The following is a 22,534-nucleotide window of genomic DNA, read 5'->3' as shown; positions in this document are numbered from 1 at the left end:
AATGTCACACACAGTAGAAGCAAAACATGGAGCCAACTGTAAGCCCTGTTTAGGGAAGTTTTTAATCTGTGACATTTTAATGTATTTTAATATTTGTTGGAAGCTGCCTAGAGTGGCTGGGGTACAAATAAATTATTATTATTATTATTATTATTTTACAAACCGCTGCATGCTGGTCTTTAAATAATAATAATAATAATAATAATAATAATAATAATTTATTATTTATACCCCGCCCATCTGGCCGGGTCTCCCCAGCCACTCTGGGCGGCCTCCAACAAATACCAAAATACAATACAGAGTCACAAATTAAAAACTTCCCTAAACAGGGCTGCCTTTAGGTATTTTCTGAATGTCAGGTAGTTGTTTATTCCCTTGACTTTTGACGGGAGGGCGTTCCACAGGGCGGGCACCACTACCGAGAAGGCCCTCTGCCTGGTTCCCTGTAGTTTTGCTTCTCGCAGTGAGGGAACCGCCAGAAGGCCCTCGGTGCTGGATCTCAGTGTCCGGGCTGAATGATGGGGGTGGAGACGCTCCTTCAGGTATGCAGGACAGAGGCCGTGTGGGCTTTAAAGGTCAACACCAACACTTTGAATTGTGCTCGGAAACGTACTGGGAGCCAATGCAGATCTCTCAGGACCGGTGTTATGTGGTCCCGGCGGCCACTCCCAGTCACCAGTCTAGCTGCCGCATTCTGGATTACCGGTAATTGCAGTTTCCGGGTCACCTTCAAAGGTTCTGGGAGGTTCAAAGTGCTGTGCAGAGCTTTTGCAAATAGGTCTGCACTGCTCTTTAAACCTCCAAAAACCAGAGGTTTGAAGAGAAGTGTGGGGCTATCTGCAAAACACCATTCAAACTGCTCCACTTAAAGGTCCAAACAGTTGGGGCTCCAAAGCAAAGTATTCTATGATGAGACGGCCCTGCCCTCCCGTCAAATTTGGCTCTCCGCTGGTGTGATAAGAATCTGGCCTGCTACCAAGAAAAGGTTCCCCATTATTTAAACCAATTTACTGGTCAAATAAACAACACAATAATTTTCTATTTTCCGGGAAATCACTTTCAACAAGCTTCACCAATACTTGGCCAGGAATTCACATGCAAGCAGCATTTTATTATTATTATTATTATTATAAACACTCCAATTAGCAAGAGTGATACGAAAACTAATATATACATTACCTAGCAGTATTAAAAATATGCCTCTGTTTATTCTGTCGAGGATTTAAAATCACAACCACACACCTGGAAAGAGAGATCAAAACATTTACATGAGGGAGAATTTCTAAACTCTAAAGAGGAGAAAGTGACTAACTTTTACTGCCTGGAAAAATGTACTCAGAGGAGGGAAGAATTCATTTACAAAAACTATGGTTTATTATCAAGGATAGATCAAATCAACCATAGTGAAAATCAACCACAGTTCCTAGTTCAGACATAATGGCAAGCATGCTTCACTGAAAATGGAAGCAGGTGCTTCCAGTCACTTTGTCATACCAAAGGAACAGAGGAGAGGGAAAGGAGAGTATGCAGGCCTGAGGCTTGTCCAGAATTCTTCCCATAGCATGATTTCGCATTATGTGGAAATTAAGCCAATATGATGGGTCACAAATTCCCTTCCTTTCTAGCGACACAACAGGAAATAGGATATTTGCAGAAGACAATCAACAACTACCACAACAGTGATGAACAACTTCTGTCTAAGGGTCTAATTGATGGTCCCAAAGATCTCCCCCCTGCCCCCCAAAAGACTGGCAAACAAATCTATACTTCCATTCTAATAGTACAGCTTATTTATTCCAACCACCCGTTTCACCGAGCACCAGTCTGCAAAATCTCTAGCTTCACGGACGACAGCAAAGCACCTACCCTGTTGGATAGGCTATCTGCCCCGTGTTTGGGTCACAGGTTAAAGCACTGCTGGTTTGAGTCGTTATTCCCAAGACTTTCTCTAGCATAACCTGTCCAAAGAAAGAAGAAAGAAAACAGTGACATATATCCATACGCAATAATGCCATGATTTCCTTGGTGTGCTGTGAACAGCCAAAGGGAAACCCATGGAGGTGGGAAGTGTGAACTCAGTTCTCCCCAGCATTTTGACCTTCCCATGGTAGAAGAAGAAGAAGAGTTTGGATTTGATATCCCGCTTTTCACTACCCGAAGGAGTCTCAAAGCGGCTCACATTCTCCTTCCCCTTCCTCTGTGAGGTGAGTGGGGCTGAGAGACTTCAGAAAAGTGTGACTAGCCCAAGGTCACCCAGCAGCTGCATGTGGAGGAGCGGAGACGCAAACCCGGTTCCCCAGATTACGAGTCTACCGCTCTTAACCACTACACCACACTGGCTCTCCTCACACTGGTATCCTCATACACTGAACGTGAATGCAAGTGAAGAGGTCGTGTCCACAGCCCAGTGACCCAGGAAGGATCTTTCCCTAGGCCTTCGCTCCTCTAGTATCGTTCTCATTTTTCATGTTTCACAACAAGCAGAAACTCGCCTGAGGCTTTTCTCGGCGTTCAGATGCTGATTCCATCGGTCACAATGGAAACTTCCAAGTCCCAACTTTACAATAAGTGTGTAACTGAATGCCCTGCTTGCGGGTGTCCCAGAAGCCTCTACTTGGTCACTAGTGGGAAGTGGATGTTGGACTAAGTGGATCTTCGGTCTGATGTTCTTAGTGATGTGGTAAGTTTGGACTACAGAATTTCTGCTTGTCACACTGCTGTTCAAGACGCAGTAGCCTTCCTGGCAGCCCTAAAGCATAGTAGATGCACCCCAATACTTACTTTTCACCAGAATTCCCTCCTTCCTTCCAGTACAGTCATACCTTGGTTGCCAAATGCCTTGGTACCCGTACATTTTGGCTCCCGAACACCGCAAACCCGGAATTGAGTGTTCCGGTTTGCAAACGTTCTTTGGAACCTGAATGTCCGACGCTGCTTCCGATTGAGTGCAGGAAGCTCCTGCAGCCAATCAGAAGCCATGCTTTGGTTTTTGGACATTTTTGGAAGTCAAATGCACTTCCAGAGCAGATTCCGTTCGAGAACCAAGGGACGACTGTATTTATATGTTGCTTTTCTGACAAAATGATGGCACATCAAAGTGGCTTACAAGGCAATTTAACCCCATCCACCCCTCTCTCTCACTCAACAGTACATTCCCCTCCCAATTTTAAACATATTGCCCAATCACAAAACATTGCTCATTGTTGTGGAAACTTGACAGATAAAGTACTATTTTAGAAATGTTTCCCTTGCTTTCCTTTCACTGGAAGAACTCAAAGCACCTAATATAATTGATGTCAAAGATTTTTAAAATAGCAAGTTTGTGAAAATATTGAACAGACTTGGCAGCTCAGCATCCCACATGGGTCCCTTTAAAAAGAACAGGTCTTCCACTAGGCAGCAGAAATTATATAGCAATTGTAAATACTATATAATTTTATAGTTACAGAGGTGAGTCTTCATGCTCTTGACACTGGTTGTGTACAATTTTACAACCCACCTTCTTTTTGTGGCTGCATATTGTTTTACACCCTTTTTAATAATGTGCTTTAACATTGTAACCCGTCTTGGGGTGGAGGGCAGGTAATGAATAATAATAATATCCTGCCTTTCCGCCAAAAAGTGCAGCTCACAATAAAAAGTAAGTGCCTGATATAATGTGTGTAACACATGAATGTGTCACAACCCCAGGCAAGAGCCCTCAAATACAGAGCCAAGGAACTGTATCGGCAGCCCCATCCCCCAGAAAAAAACATTTTTTGCCGCAAGATTATTTGTCTAAAAATTAATGCTAAAATGAAATTGATTACTGTCCATTTAGTTGTGAATGCTTTAACTTCGTTGATTGAATGCTCCATGCAATTTAATGGTGAAAATAATAATAAGTACATAAGCCAGTGCTTTTTTTTCTTAAAAAATGGTTAGGGGTACTCTCATTTTCCTACTCATATTGGAATACTGCCCCTCAATGAGGCCAAACTTGGATTCACAAAATGGTTTAGGGGTATGCGTACCCTGCGTCCAGGGCCGGATTTAGGTTGATGAGGCCCTAAGCTACTGGAGGTAATGGGGCCCTTTCTATGTCCAGCTGTCCTTGGTCAACAACAAACTGTCGCTGTTTTTTGTGTTGAATATATGGTCTTTATGGTAATTTGTGGACCTAATAGCTATCTAAAGCCAATTGCACATGCTGCCCTGCAACCAGTCCATGCAGAATGCAGGCACCCTATATATAGAAAGGAGCAAACCAGGGATATTTTAGGGAGCAGGCTAGCAGGCAGGGCCCATTACTTACATCATAGGAGCCGACACAACACAAAAGACTGTTGCTGTATGTAGGTTTTATTTGATTTGTTTTTTATTTTATATTTTGGAAATGTACAACCAGTTTTTTCCCCCTTTAATTTTTTTGGGGGCCCCCAAGAGAGTGGGGCCCTAAGCTAGAGCTTGTTTAGCTTATATGTAAATCCGGCCCTGCCTGCGTCCACCTGGAAAAAAGCACTGACATAAGCCAATCATGCACCATAAAACACACACACCAAGAACTCTGGCCAGAAGTTTCAAAACTAGGAATAAATCCTACTCATGAGTTGCAGTCAAATAAAGGTATATGCACCATAAGCAGAAAGTCAATATACACCATAAGCATTACTGAGTTATGCACTACAATACATGGAATAAATGTTTTAACAGAACCCGAAATTATTAATCCTGATTTAAAATTACTTTGTTACTAACCCATTCCGACAAGGCTGTATATTGTCTCCCTGCTTATTTAACTTATATGCAGAATTCATCATGCGAAAGGCTGGACTGGGTGAATCCCAAACCGGAATTAAGATTGCCGGAAAAAATATCAACAACCTCAGATATGCTGATGATACTACCTTGATGGCAGAAAGTGAGGAGGAATTAAAGAACCTTTTAATGAGGGTGAAAGAGGAAAGCGCAAAATATGGTCTGAAGCTCAACATCCAAAAAACTAAGATCATGGCCACTGGTCCCATCACCTCCTGGCAAATAGAAGGGGAAGAAATGGAGGCAGTGAGAGATTTCACTTTCTTGGGTTCCATGATCACTGCAGATGGTGACAGCAGTCACGAAATTAGAAGACGCCTGCTTCTTGGGAGAAAAGCAATGACAAACCTAGACAGCATCTTAAAAAGCAAAGACATCACCTTGCCGACAAAGGTCCGTATAGTTAAAGCTATGGTTTTCCCAGTAGTAATGTACGGAAGTGAGAGCTGGACCATAAAGGAGACTGATCACCGAAGAATGGATGCTTTTGAATTATGGTGCTGGAGGAGACTCTTGAGAGTCCCATGGACTGCAAGAAGATCAAACCTATCCATTCTGAAGGAAATCGGCCCTGAGTGTTCACTGGAAGGACAGATCCTGAAGTTGAGGCTCCAGTACTTTGGCCACCTCATGAGAAGAGAAGACTCCCTGGAAAAGACCCTGATGTTGGGGAAGATGGAGGGCACAAGGAGAAGGGGACGACAGAGGATGAGATGGTGGGACAGTGTTCTTGAAGCTACTAACATGAGTTTGGCCAAACTGCGAGAGGCGTGCCTGGCGTGCTCTGGGCCATGGGGTCACGAAGAGTCGGACACGACTGAACGACTGAACAACAACAACATATGCACCATAAGCAGTAAGTTAATATACACCATAAACATTACTGAGTTATGCACTATAATACATGGAGTAAATGTTTTAACAGAACCCGAGATTATTAATCCTGATTTAAAATTACTTTATTAACCCATTCTGTTCCGACTTCAAATGCTTCGATTACTGCATGCAACCCCTTAACCCCACCCACTGCTGTAGCCCCGCCCACAGCCCCTCCAAGCCCCGCCCCTGAGCTTTCTTATCTCCCGCCTCTCTCCAGCGTTCGAACGGCAGCCGCCTTTGGCCCCGCCCACCCGCGGCCCCGCCCACCCGGTCTTTGGCCCCGCCCCTCACCGCCTCCTCAGGCCCCTGGAGTTTCGACCGCCGCTCAGGCTGAGGAGCGGCGGCGAGTCCGCGCCGGAGGCCAACGGTCGCGTGTAAAAACATCCTCCGCCGCCGCCGGCCATCTCCCGCTGGCTTTTGAGCTCTTGTCCGAGCCCCGCGGCGTCTCTTTTCTCCCCCCTCAAAGACCGGCGCCGCCGCCGCCGGTCTCCTCAGCCGCAACCGTCCCAAACAGCGCGCGGAAAACCGCCTCTGCCCTGCCATTGGGCGTATATCCCGTCAGTCACGCCTGAATGTAGCCAATGAAGAGGGCGAGGCGTGTCCGCCAACCGCCTTCCCCCGTCGGAGCCGCCGGATGCTGTTAAGCCAATGAGGAGGCGCCGTCCCGCCCTCCTCGCTCTCCGCGTTCGCGGGTTCGAATCTCATCTAGCCCCGCATCGATGCACGTTAATTTAATTAAAATTTTAAAATCTCATTCCCCCTTCCCTACTCTGTTCGACGGCTTCGATCGGCGGAATTTACACTGCCATATAGGTGTCACATAATGTCCTTTCTGCATTTGTAACAACTGGGCTACACTTTGGAACTCCCTGCCTCTTGACACCAGGTGGGCGCCTTCACTCTGGGCTCTTTTTGGGCCTGCCGAGAACATTCCTGTTAGACAAGCCTACCCAAATGCGCAGAAAGTCGATGCAAACTTTAATCCGTTTAAAAGCATTTTGACTTTTATATGTTTTAAAGTAGGGTTGTAAATTTTTCTTCCTTTTATTGTCTTTTCTGCAAACCGCTTTGAGGTCGGTTGGTTGGTTTTCCAATGGAGCGATGTGTGAATTTAATGAGATAAATATGAAAATACCGGTCCGGCTAACAAACGGAAAATTGCTCCAAATGTCCATAGAAGAAGGCGCCTGTTCAGAGTGCAAGTTTAGAAATTAGAATTTAAAAAGAAAGAAAGAAATGTGTCTACTCAGAAGTAACTTCCACCGAGATCAGCGGGGTTTATTCCCAGCTGACAGTCCCACGGAACTCCAACAGGAATCACTTCTGAGTAGGAAAAACCTCTTGGATCCGAGTCACGCGTGGTTTGCAGCTTCCGGGTTGCCTTTCGACGTCCAAGCAAATCGGAATCATTGAATCGAATCATGGGATTGTAGAGCTGGAAAAGATGGCAGAGGGTCATCTAGTCCAACCCTCTGCAGAAATACCCGAGCAGCTGTCTTTTTTTTCCCCCGCACCCCCTCCCCCCAAACAGGAGCTCTTTCTTTAACGCATCAATGTACAGTTACATGATGCAGGTAGCCGTGTTGGCCTGCCATAGTCAAAACAAAATAATAATAATAAAAAAAATTCCTTCCAGTAGCACCTTAAGAGACCAACTGTGTTTGTTCTCGGTGTGAGCTTTCGTGTGCATGCACACTTCTTCAGATGCACTGAAACGGAAGCCACCAGATCCTTAAATATAGTGAGGGAGTGGGGAGGAATAGGAATAGGAATAATTTATTATTGGCCAAGAACATTTTCCAACATACTTGGAATTTGTTTCGGCTGCATTGCAATGTAAACATACAGACACTGTTCCTCTCACAATACAAAGAAGCAAAGAAACACCACCCCATATTTTACCTCCCCTTCAGCTATACAACTACGAATTTAACAATTTAATGGCACAAGGGGGGGGGGAGAAACTATTCTTGTGCATGCACACGAAAGCTCATACCAAGAATAAAATCGAAAATTCTTTCTAGTAGCACCTTAGAGACCAACTGAGTTTGTTCCTGGTATGAGCTTTCGTGTGCATGCACACTTCTTCAGATGCACTGAAACGGAAGCCACCAGATCCTTAAATATAGTGAGGGAGTGGGGAGGAATAGGAATAGGAATAATTTATTATTGGCCAAGAACATTTTCCAACATACTTGGAATTTGTTTCGGCTGCATTGCAATGTAAACATACAGACACTGTTCCTCTCACAATACAAAGAAGCAAAGAAACACCACCCCATATTTTACCTCCCCTTCAGCTATACAACTACGAATTTAACAATTTAATGGCACAAGGGGGGGGGGAGAAACTATTCTTGTGCATGCACACGAAAGCTCATACCAAGAATAAAATCGAAAATTCTTTCTAGTAGCACCTTAGAGACCAACTGAGTTTGTTCCTGGTATGAGCTTTCGTGTGCATGCACACTTCTTCAGATACCTGTAACCAAGAATAAACTTAGTTGGTCTCTAAGGTGCTACTGGAAGGGATTTTTTTATTATTATTATTTTGTTTTGGCACCCATGTACAAACTTTGAAAACGTTGGCAAACTTCTCAGAACCACTTTCCCCCCACGAAATAAAATCCCAGGTGTGTGTGGGGACGGGGGACGGGACAGCCGCTCCTCTCCTGGCTTCTTGGAAGGAAGGAGACTCGCTCCCCAGTAAAGTATTTCCATCCTGCGCAATTGGAGTGGGCAACCATTTTCCATTTCCAGGGGGTTGGACTGGATGGCCCTTGTGGTCTCTTCCAACTCTATGATTCTATAATTCCTATCTCTACGGTCTCGCCTGCATTGCCTCCGCCCCGCACCCTCACGCTGGCGTGCTCTATTTTTTTCCTATCTCTACGTTCCCACCCCGGGCGGAATTACCCCGGATGCCGGCTTCCCGGCCCCCCGTATGCGCGTGCGTGAGAGGGCGGAGCCTACGGGTCGGCAGGAGGGACGTGGAGGAGGAAGGGCGGCGTGAGGCGCTGACGTCGCGACGTCAACAAACGCCCGAGCTGAGGCGGCGAGGCTGGGCCGGGCTCTCCTTTTCTCCACAGGTTCTGGTGCCGCCGAGCCGCGTGAGGGACCGGGGAGAGGAGGAGGAGGAGGAGGAGGCGGCCATGACCAAGTACTGCCGGGCGCCCAACTGCTGCAACTCCGCCAAGGAGCCGCGGCCGGACAACCGGCGACTCAGTTTTTACAAGTCAGTCAACTTTCGGGAAGTGGCGGAGGGGGGAGGGGGAAGAGGGGGGGTTGTGGGAAGGGAGCGTGACGTCACCGGGGGTTGTGACGTCGCGGGGCAGGGTTGTGACGACAACGGGGGTGGGGGGACTGGGACGGGGCCGCTCAATCCCGTGCACGCGCGCAGCCAGTGCCGGATTTATTTGCCCGCACCCACCCCCCCAAAAAATTATGAGTCTTTGCAAATTGTGTGTTTCTAAAGGAACTTTTGTTATTGCCAAACGCGAATGCGTTTGCGTTTTTCAGTTTGTTATGAAAAAAGAATCATTTTAAGTTAGAGCTTAATAATTATTTCACTGTTAATATGCTTCTTAATTTTATTTCACTATTAATATACTTCTTCTTAACTGAATTTCACTATTAATATACTTCTTCATACTGTATTTCAATATTAATATGCTTCTTAACTGTATTTCGCTATTAATATACTTCTTCTTAACTGTATTTCGCTATTATATACTTCTTCATAACTTTATTTCACTGTTAATAATACTTCTTAACTGTATTCACTATTAATATACTTCTTCTTAACTGTATTTCACTATTATAGACTTCTTCTTAATTGTACAGGTGAAACTCAAAAAATTAGAATATCGTGGAAAGTCCGTTTATGTAAGCAATTGTTTTCATTAGCTACTGGAGTTTAATATATGAGATAGACTCGTGACATGCAAAGCGAGATATGTCAAGCCTTTGCTTGTAATAATTGTGATGATTATGGCACAAAGCTGATGAGAACCCCAAACTTGAAATTGTTAATTTGGGGTTCTCATCAGCTGTACGCCCTAATCATCACAATTATAACAAGCAAAGGCTTGGCATATCTCGCTTTGCGTGTCACAAGTCTATCTCGTATATTAGTTTCACCTTTTAAGTTGAATTACTGAAAGAAATGAACTTTTCCGTGATATTCTAATTTTTCGAGTTTCACCTGTATTTCAGTTCAACAATTACTTTGATAAAATACATATTTTATTACATGCAAATGGCTTGAGATATTTATGAGGTCCATAAATGACCATATATAGCATATATTCAACACAAAAAACAGCGGCCATTTGTTGTGGACAAAGGACAGCTGGACATTGAAAGGGCCCCATTACCTTCAGGAGCTGAGGGCCTCATCAAACCTAAATCTGGCCCTGTTTGCAACGCTTGACACCCTCCTGCTCATGGGGAAGCCAAGGAAGTGGGGAGGGGGCCCCCTCAAGGCATTGGTGTAGTGGGGATAGGGGGACCCCCCTGGGTCGGGAGTGCTTTAAATCGGGCAACTTTTCTGAACCCAGGAGCAGAGCTGTCCACCTTCCTTTTTTTTTTTGCATTGGGAAACGGCCATAGCTGTCAACTTTCCCTTTTTTTGCAATGGGAAACGGTGCTGGAATAAGGGAATTTCCCGCAAAAAAGGAGGAAGTTGACACCTATGCCCAGGAGCCATGCGTTTTTGTGGTCCCATTTCTTAATCTTTCACCATATATTTCGGTTGGTGCCCCTGTTTCCGCCTGCCCTGGATCAGGCTGTGACTCATTGGTGGGTCCCAGCTCACCAGTTGAAGACCAGTACTTCAAATAATAATAATAATAATAATCATTACAGTCATACCTCGGGTTACGAATGCTGCGGGTTGTGCGTTTTCGGGTTGCAGACCGCACCGAACCCGGAAGTACCAGAACGAGTTGCTTCTGGGTTTCGGCGCATGCGCAGAAGCGCAAAATGACACCATGCGCGGAAGCGCCGAATCGCATCACGAGCAGGCACGGCGCTTCAGGCTACGAATGCTGCGGGTTGCGAATGTGCCTCCCGCACGGATCACGTTCACAACCGGAGGTATGACTGTATTTTGTTATTTGACCCCAGCGCTCTGTGCAGCTACCAACATACATATCAAAACATTGCATATTAAAAAGCTTCTCTCTACAGGGCTGCCTTCAGATCTCTTCTAATGGTTATATAGCTACTCACCTCCTTTACATCTGATAAGAGGCCGTTCCACCGTGCACCGAGCTCCCGGCTGTAGCCTAGATACTTTGCTGTCTTGTGTGCATGACATCACGTTAAGCCCGCCTTTGCCAACCAGGTGCCCAGCCTCAGGTGTTTTGGACTGCAACCCCCATTAGGAATTGTAGCCCGGAATTGCGGGGGCGTGGCAGGCGGCAGGTTGGTGAAACTGGCTTAACCCAGGCCTGCCAAGCTCAACATGTCGACACTGGCATGTATATTATGATTTGCTTTTAAGACTGTGGTCTTTTGAAGGAATGGCGTCCCAGTCCTTTCCCTCCAATTTCACTTCCTAGTAAGCCAACGTCCATGACCCAACCCGAGGAAGCCAGAAAGAGGAACCAGAATATGTGGTTGTGCTTTGTAGCATGGTCATGTTGCATACATCTCAGGCCGTTTTGGTTGTCTGTTTTTGCAGAAAAACAAGATATCGGCACAATATTATTTAGCCTTTCATTTCTAGAGCTTCAGGTATGGGGTGTTAACCTTGGGAGTCGGCTCTTGAATGGATAGTGAAGAGCCCTCCCACCTTCTCACAGAAGATCCTTTCTGGGCAGCCTCCAGATTGCTTCACCCTCCTGTTATCTCCCTACTTCTTAGATCTTGAATAGCTGCGTTTCTAAAGCCACTCAGTAGTTGCTAAGGCTACTTAATTCACTCTCTCCTTGATAATAGGAGACAGGCCAAACTAGATCAGAAGTTGGTGATAGGAGAGCCTGACGGGTGGGCTTGCTGTGGTTTTTTTTTTTGCATTTATTCTGGAAGTGCAGGGTGGGACTAAATATGGACATTAGCCCTGGGAGGAGAATAGTTTAATCATTCTCTCTCTGCCCCCGCCTTGCTATTTTCCCAGTGTAAATCTTCCTCCCACCTCATTTTTCCAAAACAAAATAAATAAAAAAATCCAGTAGCACCTTAGAGACCAACTAAGTTTGTTCTTGGTATGAGCTTTCGTGTGCTTGCATGTGTGTATCTGAAGAAGTGTGCATGCACACGAAAGCTCATACCAAGAACAAACTTAGTTGGTCTCTAAGGTGCTACTGAAAGGATTTTTATTTTATATTGTTTTGTTTTGACTATGGCAGACCAACACGGCTACCTACCTGTAACTCATTTTTCCAGTGGGACTATTGTAAGGGGGGAATTTACCTTGCTGGAAGCAGGGCGGCGTCAAGAAAGGAGTATCCCATTTCCCAGCGCTAAGGCTGTGTACATACCCACACCTTTAAAGTACATCGAGAGAACATTCTTTCCCCCAAAGAATTCTGGGCATTGCAGATTGTTAAGAGTTGCTGAGAACTGTAACTCTGTGAAGGGTGAACTGCAGTGCACATAATTTTTTTTTGAGGTGAAAGAATGTGTTTTGAGTGTTCTCTAAAGGTATAGCGTGTGCAGAGCCTGCGATTCTGATCTGATTCACACTTGCACACCCTGTGGCTGCTTTTTAAATAAAAAGCAACGGGATTGGATATTCAGTCACTAAGCTTGTCTCATTTGACTGTTGAGGTGTGTATGTCTCCCTTGTAAAACGAGGGCGTCTCACATCGTACTATGTACTGTACGTGTTCAATGAAAGGGTGCTCAGGTGTGTCAGTTGTTGTTGTTGTTCAGTCGTGTCCGACTCTTCGTGACCCCATGGACCAGAGCACGCCAGGCACCCCTATCCTTCACTGCCTCCCGCAGTTTGGCCAAACTCATGCTAGTCGCTTCGAGAACACTGTCCAACCATCTCATTCTCTGTCGTCCCCTTCTCCTTGTGCCCTCCATCTTTCCCAACATCAGGGTCTTTTCCAGGGAGTCTTCTCTTCTCATGAGGTGGCCAAAGTACTGGAGAGCCAGTGTGGTGTAGTGGTTAAGAGCGGTAGACTCGTAATCTGGAGAACCGGGTTCGTGTCTCCACTCCTCCACATGCAGCTGCTGGGTGACCTTGGGCTAGTCACACTTCTCTGAAGTCTCTCAGCCCCACTCACCTCACAGAGGAAGGGGAAGGAGAATGTGAGCCGCTTTGAGACTCCTTCGGGTAGTGAAAAGCGGGATATCAAATCCAAACTCTTCTTCTTCTTCTTCTTCTTCTTCCTTCCAGTGAGCACTCAGGCCTGATTTCTTTAAGGATGGATAGGTTTGATCTTCTTGCAGTCCATGGGACTCTCAAGAGTCTCCTCCAGCACCAGAATTCAAAAGCATCCATTCTTTGGCGATCAGCCTTCTTGATGGTCCAGCTCTCACTTCCATACATCACTACTGGGAAAACCATAGCTTTAACTATACGGACCTTTGTCGGCAGGGTGATGTCTTTGCTTTTTAAGATGCTGTCTAGGTTTGTCATTGCTTTTCTCCCAAGAAGCAGGCGTCTTCTGATTTCGTGACTGCTGTCACCATCTGCAGTGATCATGGAGCCCAAGAAAGTGAAATCTCTCCCTGCCTCCATTTCTTCCCCTTCTATTTGCCAGGAGGTGATGGGACCAGTGGCCGTGATCTTAGTTTTTTTGATGTTGAGCTTCAGACCATATTTTGCGCTCTCCTCTTTCACCCTCATTAAAAGGTTCTTTAATTCCTCCTCACTTTCTGCCATCAAGGTAGTGTCATCAGGCGTGTCAGTATATTTATTTATTTGGCACCAGTTGTGCACGTGCTGCCTTAAAAAGACCAAAAGGCAGCAAGCAGAGGCTGGCCTATAAGGGCAAGTATGGTTTTGCCCCACCAACCTTAGTCTGCCCTCAGGCAGGCAGCCATTACCTGCCAGCCTTCTATCTTAAATCCAAGCCAGAGGGTGGCACTGCTTTGTCATGAAGAGTCGGACATGACTAAACAACAACAACAACAACAACAACAACAACAACATTGTCCTTGTAAAACTCAGCAGGGAGGAGGATGGGGGCAAAACCAGAATTTGTTAGCTCTGCCTGTCCTTGGCTCTGCTTCTGCCTGCTGTAGGTCTTCCTGCCTTGGGTCCATAACTGTCAACCTTTCCCCTTTTTGTGGGAAATTCCCTTATTATAGCATTGGGAAACAGCAGGGAGGGTTGACAGCTATGCTTGGGTCCCAGTAGGTCCAGGACACCCCTGGCGAAAGGAAAGGTCCCTTCCCCAAGAGGCTTACATGCTAGAGAAAACATTAGGGAGACAACAGGGGACCTAGAGAGGAATGGAGGCCTGGGCTAAACACGAGGGAATGTGCATTTATTTCAGCTACAGGTGTGTAGACTTTGGCATTTATTCACTCCTCCACACAGGTTTCCTCTGCACAATCCTGAACGTCTCCAGCAATGGCTCTCCCAGATGAACCAAGAAAAGTGGGTCCCGACGAAGCACCAGCACTTGTGCAGCGATCACTTTGCCCCGTCCTGCTTTGAATACCGGTGGGGGTCGCGCTTCCTGAAGCCTGACGCTGTTCCCACCATCTTCCAGACCTCAGATGGCTCGCTGGTGAGTGGTTAGTCACCGGCCAAGGAAGTACATTGGAGAGTTAAGGGTGCCGTTTCCCAAGCTGATGTTTTTGCTGGGTGGGGGGTATCAATAGCTGAAGGACGTACCAGAGGAGCAGGGATCCTCTGGCCAAAAGCTGTGCCCATGTTTGCCTCTGGATATGTCTGCCTCTGGCACACGGCCCCCAGGAGGCTGCTCCTTAAGCAACTTGGCCCCTGGGCTGAAAAAGGTTCCTTGGCCCTAACATAGCATTTAAATAAAATCCGTTTAGAATTGGAGCCTTTTCTGTAGTAAATGCTCAGAGTGGGTTACAGCAGTGAAAGAAAAAAGCGAGTTGGTAGCTGAAGAGTGTTTTTTTCAATCGCATTTCATAAAATGCATACACTGCTTGATTGTAAAAGGGGGGGCCCCTCAAAGCAGTTTACAAAACGAAATTATCGAAATTAACAAAAAGAATGTAAGACTTTCAAAAAGTTGAAACAACAATACCGTAGACTAAAAAAACAGATTAAAACTTGCATCTGCTTTCTAAACATCTGGGTAGGCTTGTCTAAGCACAAATGTTTCTAGGAAGGGAAAGCGCCGGCCTGATATCAATGGGTGCTAAATCATTTTGGTTGTGTGCTCAAATTTAGCAGCCGACAAACCCACAGCAGACAGCTGGTTAAATTTCAGTCATGATATTATCCTGTGTTAAATCTCTCCACTTTTGTGCTTGCTAATGACAGAAGTTCAGTCTGTACTGGATGCTTGCATGCCTCTTTGCTCTCACAAACTATTTATGCTAATGACATTATTTAGATGCAGTCTGCTTTCTAGAAACCCACCCACCCCTCAGTGGCTGTGCACTCTCTCTCTCTCTATATATATATACATATAGCCCAGTATCTTGGACTTGGATCCGAGAGCAAACAAACCTTTGCCATGTGATTTGTAACGCAAAATAAGAAACACCGCAGAGCATTGGGTTAAGAGGCGGATTTGTGTATGTTCCACTATGTGGGGCTGGGAGCATGTTTTGAGGGTAATAACTGTGGTGCGCACACAGCAACAGCCATGTGTCTTAAACACTCGGCTATGTCAGGTGAAGATCAAATGATAATTTAAGAATTTAAGAATTTATTATTTGTACCCCGCCCATCTGACCTGAGTTTCCCCAGCCACTCTGGGCGGCTCAAAGGCTGGATGAAGAGGAACCAAAGCCTTGAGTGTAGAATAATGCCCTGATCTCTTCCTTGGTCACTCAGGTTCTGCACTCCACTTGCTGCATCATTGTAGAAATATCTGCGTTTATTCGAAACACTTTCACCTGGCTCTTCGGCTTGTGTGAGATGAGTGGTGAACAAAATAGTCCCTGCCCCACAGGCTTACAATCTTAATAACGGGACACAAAATGGAAAAGGGCTTGCGGTAGGGCAGCCAAGAGGCGTTGGCTCTCAAGTTAATGCAATTCTTACGATGACCGGATTAAATATAAAATGGCTGAGGGAGAGGGACAGAGCTAACTGAGTGGCGCTGCTTTCTCATATGTTCATGTGCTGCAGACGGAAGGAATGTTTTGGTCTCTCCCCCCCCCCCCCCACTTTCCTCTGTGGGCTCCTGTAATGGGCGGCTTGGAGTAAGAGGTCCAGAACAAGAGAGGAGGGGTGTCATCTGGTTGATAATGCTTAGCCTGTAAATCAGGGGGCTGGTCCACCGTCCCTCAGACCTTGTGGGGGGCCGGACTATATTTTGAAAAAAAACATGAATGCATTCCTATGCCCCACAAATAACACAGAGATGCATTTTAAATAAAAGCACACATTCTTCTCATGTAAAAACACCAGACAGGCCCCACAAATAACCCAGAGATGCATTTTAAATAATAGCACACATTCTACTCATGTAAAAACATGCTGATTCCCGGACCGTCCACGGGCCGCATTTAGAAGGCAATTGGGCCGCATCCAGCCCCCAGGCCTTAGTTTGGGGACCCCTGCTCTAAATAGTGCTCTTTCAGTGCTTATGGTACACATTTTCAGCTATCCCTAATGAAAACATCAGTCCTCTACAGATTTACAAACGCATATATTTCAAAATAATTGGTACACTTTTTTAAAAAAAAGAATTTATTAGATTAATTGGTACACTTTGACCTGAAAACTCTTAAGACACTATTAGGTGTCTTAATTTCTTTGTATATTTCATATATGCGTTTGTAAATCCGTAGATGACTAAATCTGTAGACAACTTCAGGCTTTCGATATGATAATGAACATAGGGTCTCTTAATTTTCCAGCTGAGGAAGAATACCGAAACAAGGCATTTTCATTTCATTTGTATTACAAACCTCAAGGAATTAAACCTGCAAGAGACTTGTTAAGTTGGCCTGAGTCCCTGGTGTCCTTTTCGCCTCTTTTCTTGCTTTCTGAAGCATCATATGGCAGGCGGGCACCAGCTTTGTCCCATGTGGTCATGCTGCCCTCAGAGGCAAAAGCACAGTGTGAAATTAGCTGGGACGGAGGTGGTGGCAAACTCGTCACCTGGCAAACAAAGGCCAGACAAAACCCATGTATTCCTGGTCACTGTCCTCAAACAGTATGGGATGACTGGGGGCTGCAGATACGCCACATATTTAAAGCACGTTATCTATGCCAAAGAATCCTGGGAACTGTAGTTTATCCCTCACGGTTTACTATTCCCAGACCACAGTGCCCAGTATTCTTTGGGAGAAGTCATGTGCTATAAATGTATGGTGTATAAGAACAGACTGGCTGCCTGCTGAGTTTGGAGCTCCGGTGGCATTTGGACTGGGCACTTCCCAGCTCACACCAGAGTTCTCCACCCTCTCTTGCATCGTAGCAATGCAGCAATCCAGCAGCCTAGATGTGGACGGGAATGGTCTTCTGCTAGCAGCCCTCCCACCTGGATGCAGCAGAGGAAGAGGAAAGGCTGGGAGACACCCCTCCGTTGGCTCTGCTGGGGCCAATTAGACATTTTATCATCGTAACCTGCCCCTGGGTAAAGGGCAGATAAGAAATCGCATGAATGCAGGTGAAACTCGAAAAATTAGAATATCGTGGAAAGGTTCGTTTCTTTCAGTAATTCAATTTAAAAGGTGAAACTAATATATGAGATAGACTCATGACATGCAAAGCAAGATATGTCAAGCCTTTATTTGTTATAATTGTGATGTTTATGGCGTACAGCTGATGAGAACCCCAAATTAACATCTGAAGAAGTGTGCATGCACACGAAAGCTCATACCAAGAACAAACTTAGTTGGTTTCTTAAGGTGCTACTGGAAGGATTTTTTTTTTTTTGTTCCAAATTAACAATTTCAACTTTGGAGTTCTCATCAGCTGTACGCCATAATCATCACAATTATAACAAGCAAAGGCTTGACATATCTCGCTTTGCATGTCATGAGTCTATCTCATATATTAAACTCCAATAGCTAATGAAAACAATTGCTTACATAAATGGACTTTTCCATGATACTCTAATTTTTCGAGTTTCACCTGTAAAGCTGGTGCTTGAATTTCCAAAGAACACAAGAGCCTGCTGGATGAGGCCGATGGCCCCTTTAGCCCAGCATCCTGTTCTCACAGTGGCCAACCAAATGCCTCTAGGAAACCAAATGCAAGCAGGATTTCAAGCACAGGAGCACTTCCCCCTCCTGTTGGTTGCTAGGCCTTTCCTCCTCCATCAATCTTCTCTTCAAGCCATCTACGTTGGTTGCAGTGCTCGTTTGTTGCATCAAAGAGTCTTGTGGTAGCTTCAGGCCCAACACATTGTTTTTTTTTTATTATTGTTGTTGTTCGTCTTGCATCTGTCTTGCGCCACAATAAATCTGTTTAGTCTATTTTAAGGCACCACAAGACTTTTTGTGGTTAGCACTTGAATGTGCTTCTTCCCCTGTTTTTCAGTCTGTGTTTTGCCTCTTAGACTAAACCCGTGAGCAAAGGCTGTGGGGTGTCCTTGCCCTCTTTGCACAGCTCCTAGGAAATATCAGGCACTTTAAAAAACGAGGGGAAGGAACGCAGTGTGGGGTTCAGGGCCTCTTCTTGTCTAGCTCACCTTGTGTGGGGATCGGTAACCCTGCATCTTGGAAGGACAGCTGCTCATCTGCCTGCTTTTGCTTTTGCAGAAGAGGGAAAACCCGGCCAGGACTTCCTCCGATGTCCCAGCTAAGAAGCTCATCATTGAATGCCAAGGGGGGAGGAGTGTGCCAGGACCCCAAGCCATAAGCCACCCCGAGCCAAACGCCCTGGAAACGCTTGCCATCGCCATTGACCCCAGCGTGGCAGCTGCCCCAGTCTACGTGGAGACCCAGCCCTCCGCCTCAGACCTCCATGCCCTCTCAGGCCCCTTGGTTGGGGCTGTGAACCTGCTGCCTTTGGTCCAAATCGTGGACCCCCTCAAGGCCGTGACGCTGACTGTGGCTTCCCCGGTTGAGGCCGGCCAGCCTCTTCCGGACCGGGTGGAGCAGCAGGTGGTTGACTTCTTGGCCTCGCTGCCGCCGGCGACCCTAGAAGCTACGGCGGGCTCGTCCAGGGGGGCCTCTGAACCCTTTTGTGCAGAGGTGGCCGTGCCCTGCGAGGTGGTGGCAGCCGCCGGCCAGCCGCCGCTGCGGGCCCTGGTGGCCGACCCAGCCGTGGCGGAGGAGCAAGGGGCTCTCATCATCGAGAATGTCTCCATCGAGCCGTTTCTGGAGGCTGAGCCCTCCGCCGTCCTGAGCTCCCTGCAGGAGCCGCCCGCCGAGATGGTGGCGTACTTCGAGACCATCCCGACGGCGCCCATCACGGCCGCTGCCTCTTCCGGCGTGACGCCCCCCGAGACGGTGCTCTCCTCTGCCCTGAGCCTCCCCATCGTCTCCACCGTCCCCATCGTCTCCAACCAGGCGCCTCCGGAGGCCCCCCCGGCGGAAGAGGAGGAGGAGGAGAAGCTGGAGGAGCTGAGCTCGGCCGAGTCGCTGGAGGAGCAGCTGGAGGAGCACCGCTACCACAAGCACGAGGGGACGACCTCGGAGCTCGTGGAGGTGGTGTTCGGCCTTCAGAAGAAGGTGAAGGTTCTCCAGCAGAGGCACCGCCGGCACTGCGCGAAGCTGGAGGCCATGGAGGGGGTGGTGGAGCAGCTGCGGAAGGAGAACCTGGTGTCCGAGGAGAAGCTGAAGCTGCTGGAAATGGTAAGCTGGCTTTGCGGGGCGGCTGGTCTCATTGGGCTGCATCCGCAGCTGGGAAACGGAGAGAGGCGAGCACAGGTCCGAGATCAGGTCCGCTGGGATTTCTCAGCTTCTGCGTTTTCCTCTTTAAGCGTGAAGTTTCTAGACCTCATGAGTACAGGGGGTGGTTGGGAATATATATGAAAGGGAAGAACCTTGAAACAATCGAGGAAGGTCTCTAAGGTGCTACTGGAAGGAATGTTTTTTATTTTGTTTTGACTACGGCAGACCAAGACTGTAGGCAGACCACCTACCTATAATAAAGATAGTCTCTCTTCCGTGGCGGGGGGTTCTTTCCGTGGTGAGGGCATGTGTTGAATGGTCCTCCTGTTCCCCTGCCCAACCCTGAGCTAAAGGTTCCGCAGCTGTTATCCACGATAGAGCCTCCAGTTTGAGGGGCAGTCTAGCTCACAGTCGCACCCAGAAGCAAGGTGGCGGATGAGACGAAGCCGCTTTGGCCTGCTCCAGCAAACCCACCCTTGCATTTTTAGCAAGGTCTGCCCGTTTCTCTGAAACATCTGGAGGGCGGCATGTTGGCCAGCCTCGGCTTGTACATTTATTTCAACAACTTACAGGCCACTTAATTGCAGGGGGTTGGACTAGATGACCCTCTGGGACCCTTCCAGGTCTACAGTTCTGTAATTCTATGATCCACAGCTCAATGGTAGAGCATCTGCTTTGCATGTAGAAGAACCCTTCTGGATCAGGCCAGTGGCCCACCTAATCCAGCATCCTGTTATCACAGCGCCCAATCAGAAGCCTATTATGGGAAGCCCGCAAGCAGGACACGAGCACACGAGCCCTTTCCCCTCTTGTGGTGCTCAGCAACTGGTATGCAGAAGAAGCACTGCTGCTTCTGACAGTTTTCTTGCTGTAAACTGCTTGGATTTATTTTAATGACACAGTGATATACAGTTACAGGTGGGTAGCCGTGTTGGTCTGCCATAGTCGAAACAAAATAGAAAATTCTTTCCAGTAGCATCTTAGAGACCAACTGAGTTTGTTCTTGGTATGAGCTTTCGTGTGCATGCACACTTCTTCAGATCCACTGAAACAGAAGTCACCAGACCCTTATATATAGTGAGAGAGTGGGGAGGGGTATGACTCAGAAGGGTGGTGGGAATGGGTGATCAGCTGATAGGTGTGGAAAACTAGTCTTGCAGGGAAGGCAAGGGGTGAGATGGCTAAAGATAACTTTGTCCTGTATAATGAGATAAGAATCCAATGTCTTTGTTCAGACCAGGTTTCTCCATGGTTTTAAGTTTGGTGATTAGTTCCAATTCTGCCACTTCTCTTTCCAGTCTATTTCTGAAATTTCTTTGTATTAAGACAGCTACTTTGAGATCCTGTATTGAATGTCCTGGGAGATTGAAGTGTTCTCCTACTGGTTTCTCTGTCTTGTGATTCCTGATATCAGATTTATGTCCATTTATCCTTTGGCGTAGGGTTTGGCCTGTTTGTCCAATATAGAGAGCTGAAGGGCACTGTTGGCATTTGATTGCATATTTAAGGGTTTGGTGACTTCCGTCTCAGTGTATCTGAAGAAGTGTTCATGCACACAAAAGCTCATACCAAGAACAAACTCAGTTGGTCTCTAAGGTGCTACTGGAAAGAATTTTCTATTTTGTTTCGACAGTGATATACAGATATTTTCATAAACGAACAAACCAACAAGGTGTCGGGGACCCTCTTAACCTCTCCTTCTCTGTTCTCCCCCTCACTCAGGCCTGCCTACAGTCCAGCACTCTTGTGCCCGAAGCCGGCAGTGCCGTGGCCATCATCTGCCAGGACAATGACCAGGCTCTGGTCTATGCCGTGCCCCAGCTCCCAGAAGAAGGGAACGAGGCCATCATCCATGTGGAGGAGCAGTAATCTCGGAGGCGGCAGAGGGCAGTTGGGAGCCAACCCTTGTTGCGTTCCGTTTGGCCGAAGGCACCTGCCGGGGAGCTCTCCGGCGCCTACGTCCTTCGGCTGCGAGAATCTCAGGCCTGGCGCCACCGGGCCTCTTCTGATTTCAGCTGCCTGACGCGATGGCCTTATTGCAACGGCACCTTATTTTGCGGGAAAGTTGCCTGGAATAATTGTACATAAAAATTGTCTGGGTGGGGGGAATTGAGCCACTGAGAGCGTGTGTGTGTGTGTTTGCTTGCCTCCTCTTCTGTGCCTGAGCCTTGAAGCTGCCGCCCCTGCCTCATTCGTCGTGATAACCGCTGCTTGGTGTGAGGCACAGCAAGGCACAGGCAAGGGCAGACAGGCCCATCTTGGCGGCTAAACTGCTGTACCGCTTTTCGGGCACCTGAAATTGCTGCACTTTGGTGCTGGGCCTTCCTAGGTGCCTTTCTAAAGGGCTCAGCTTGAGAGCATCTCTCTCTCTTTCTCTCTCTCTCTGTGTGTGTGTGTGTGTGTGTGAGTGAGAGAGAGAGAGAGAGAGATAATTGGCCCCTCTCTCTTCCCGCTTTCAGCAGAACTTAGTGCACAGACTGCTGGTATCTTCAGCACTCTCCACACTAATCCGAAGGCAAAAGTATTTGCTACTTGTCCCCATAGACCTTTCATACCTGGGCACATGTCAAATCATAAGGCCGCCTGGGAGCAGGTGGTGTCCGTACACCGGGGGGCGTTTAAGAGAGAGAAGCAGAAAGGAATCTCACACCCCCACTTTGTGGAGAACATGTAGTGGAAGCCATTAACAAGAGGCCGTGATGAATGGCGATCCCGCACGAGCCTGCTACAAAAGCGAGATCGAACCCAGTTCAGTACACGAGGACGTGGCGCCATCCACAGAGAGTTCCGAGGGACTCGTTTTCATCTTTCCAGCCGCCTGACAGATTGCGTAGTAACGGAACCGTTTCCGATCCAGTACTTGCACTTGCGTCGACCCATTGCAGCTCCTTGCGATCTCTTGAAAAGCGAATCTGCTTGGTCGACTGAAGGTGAAGGCTCGGTGGGGAGATTGTCGGGA

General features: G+C 47.1%; 2 protein-coding genes across 2 annotated transcripts in view; one reads left to right on the top strand and one right to left on the bottom strand.

The window, feature by feature from the left end:
• The window catches only part of WDR62 (WD repeat domain 62), a 33,931-nt gene extending 27,713 nt beyond the window's left edge, over positions 1-6,218 (bottom strand). Inside the window, exons 1-3 of the mRNA XM_033158822.1 lie at positions 5,968-6,218; positions 1,867-1,958; positions 1,180-1,242 (exon numbers count right to left, since the gene is read on the bottom strand). Of these exons, the coding sequence (XP_033014713.1) occupies positions 1,180-1,242; positions 1,867-1,958; positions 5,968-6,060 (248 nt within the window). The 5' untranslated portion in view covers positions 6,061-6,218. The remainder of the gene's footprint in view (positions 1-1,179; positions 1,243-1,866; positions 1,959-5,967) is intronic.
• Positions 6,219-8,790: 2,572 nt separating this feature from the next.
• THAP8 (THAP domain containing 8) lies at positions 8,791-21,688 on the top strand. Its single transcript, XM_033158625.1, has 4 exons — positions 8,791-8,911; positions 14,177-14,369; positions 18,499-19,536; positions 21,298-21,688. The coding sequence occupies exons 1-4, from the start codon at positions 8,829-8,831 to the stop codon at positions 21,442-21,444; spliced, it is 1,461 nt and encodes a 486-aa protein (XP_033014516.1). The 5' UTR covers positions 8,791-8,828; the 3' UTR covers positions 21,445-21,688.
• The last annotated feature ends 846 nt before the right edge of the window (positions 21,689-22,534 follow it).

The sequence above is a fragment of the Lacerta agilis genome, chromosome 8, assembly GCF_009819535.1.
Source record: "Lacerta agilis isolate rLacAgi1 chromosome 8, rLacAgi1.pri, whole genome shotgun sequence".
NCBI lineage: Eukaryota > Metazoa > Chordata > Lepidosauria > Squamata > Lacertidae > Lacerta > Lacerta agilis.
Note: the sequence above shows the minus strand (reverse complement) of the source record. Positions and strands in the feature narration are given on the sequence as shown.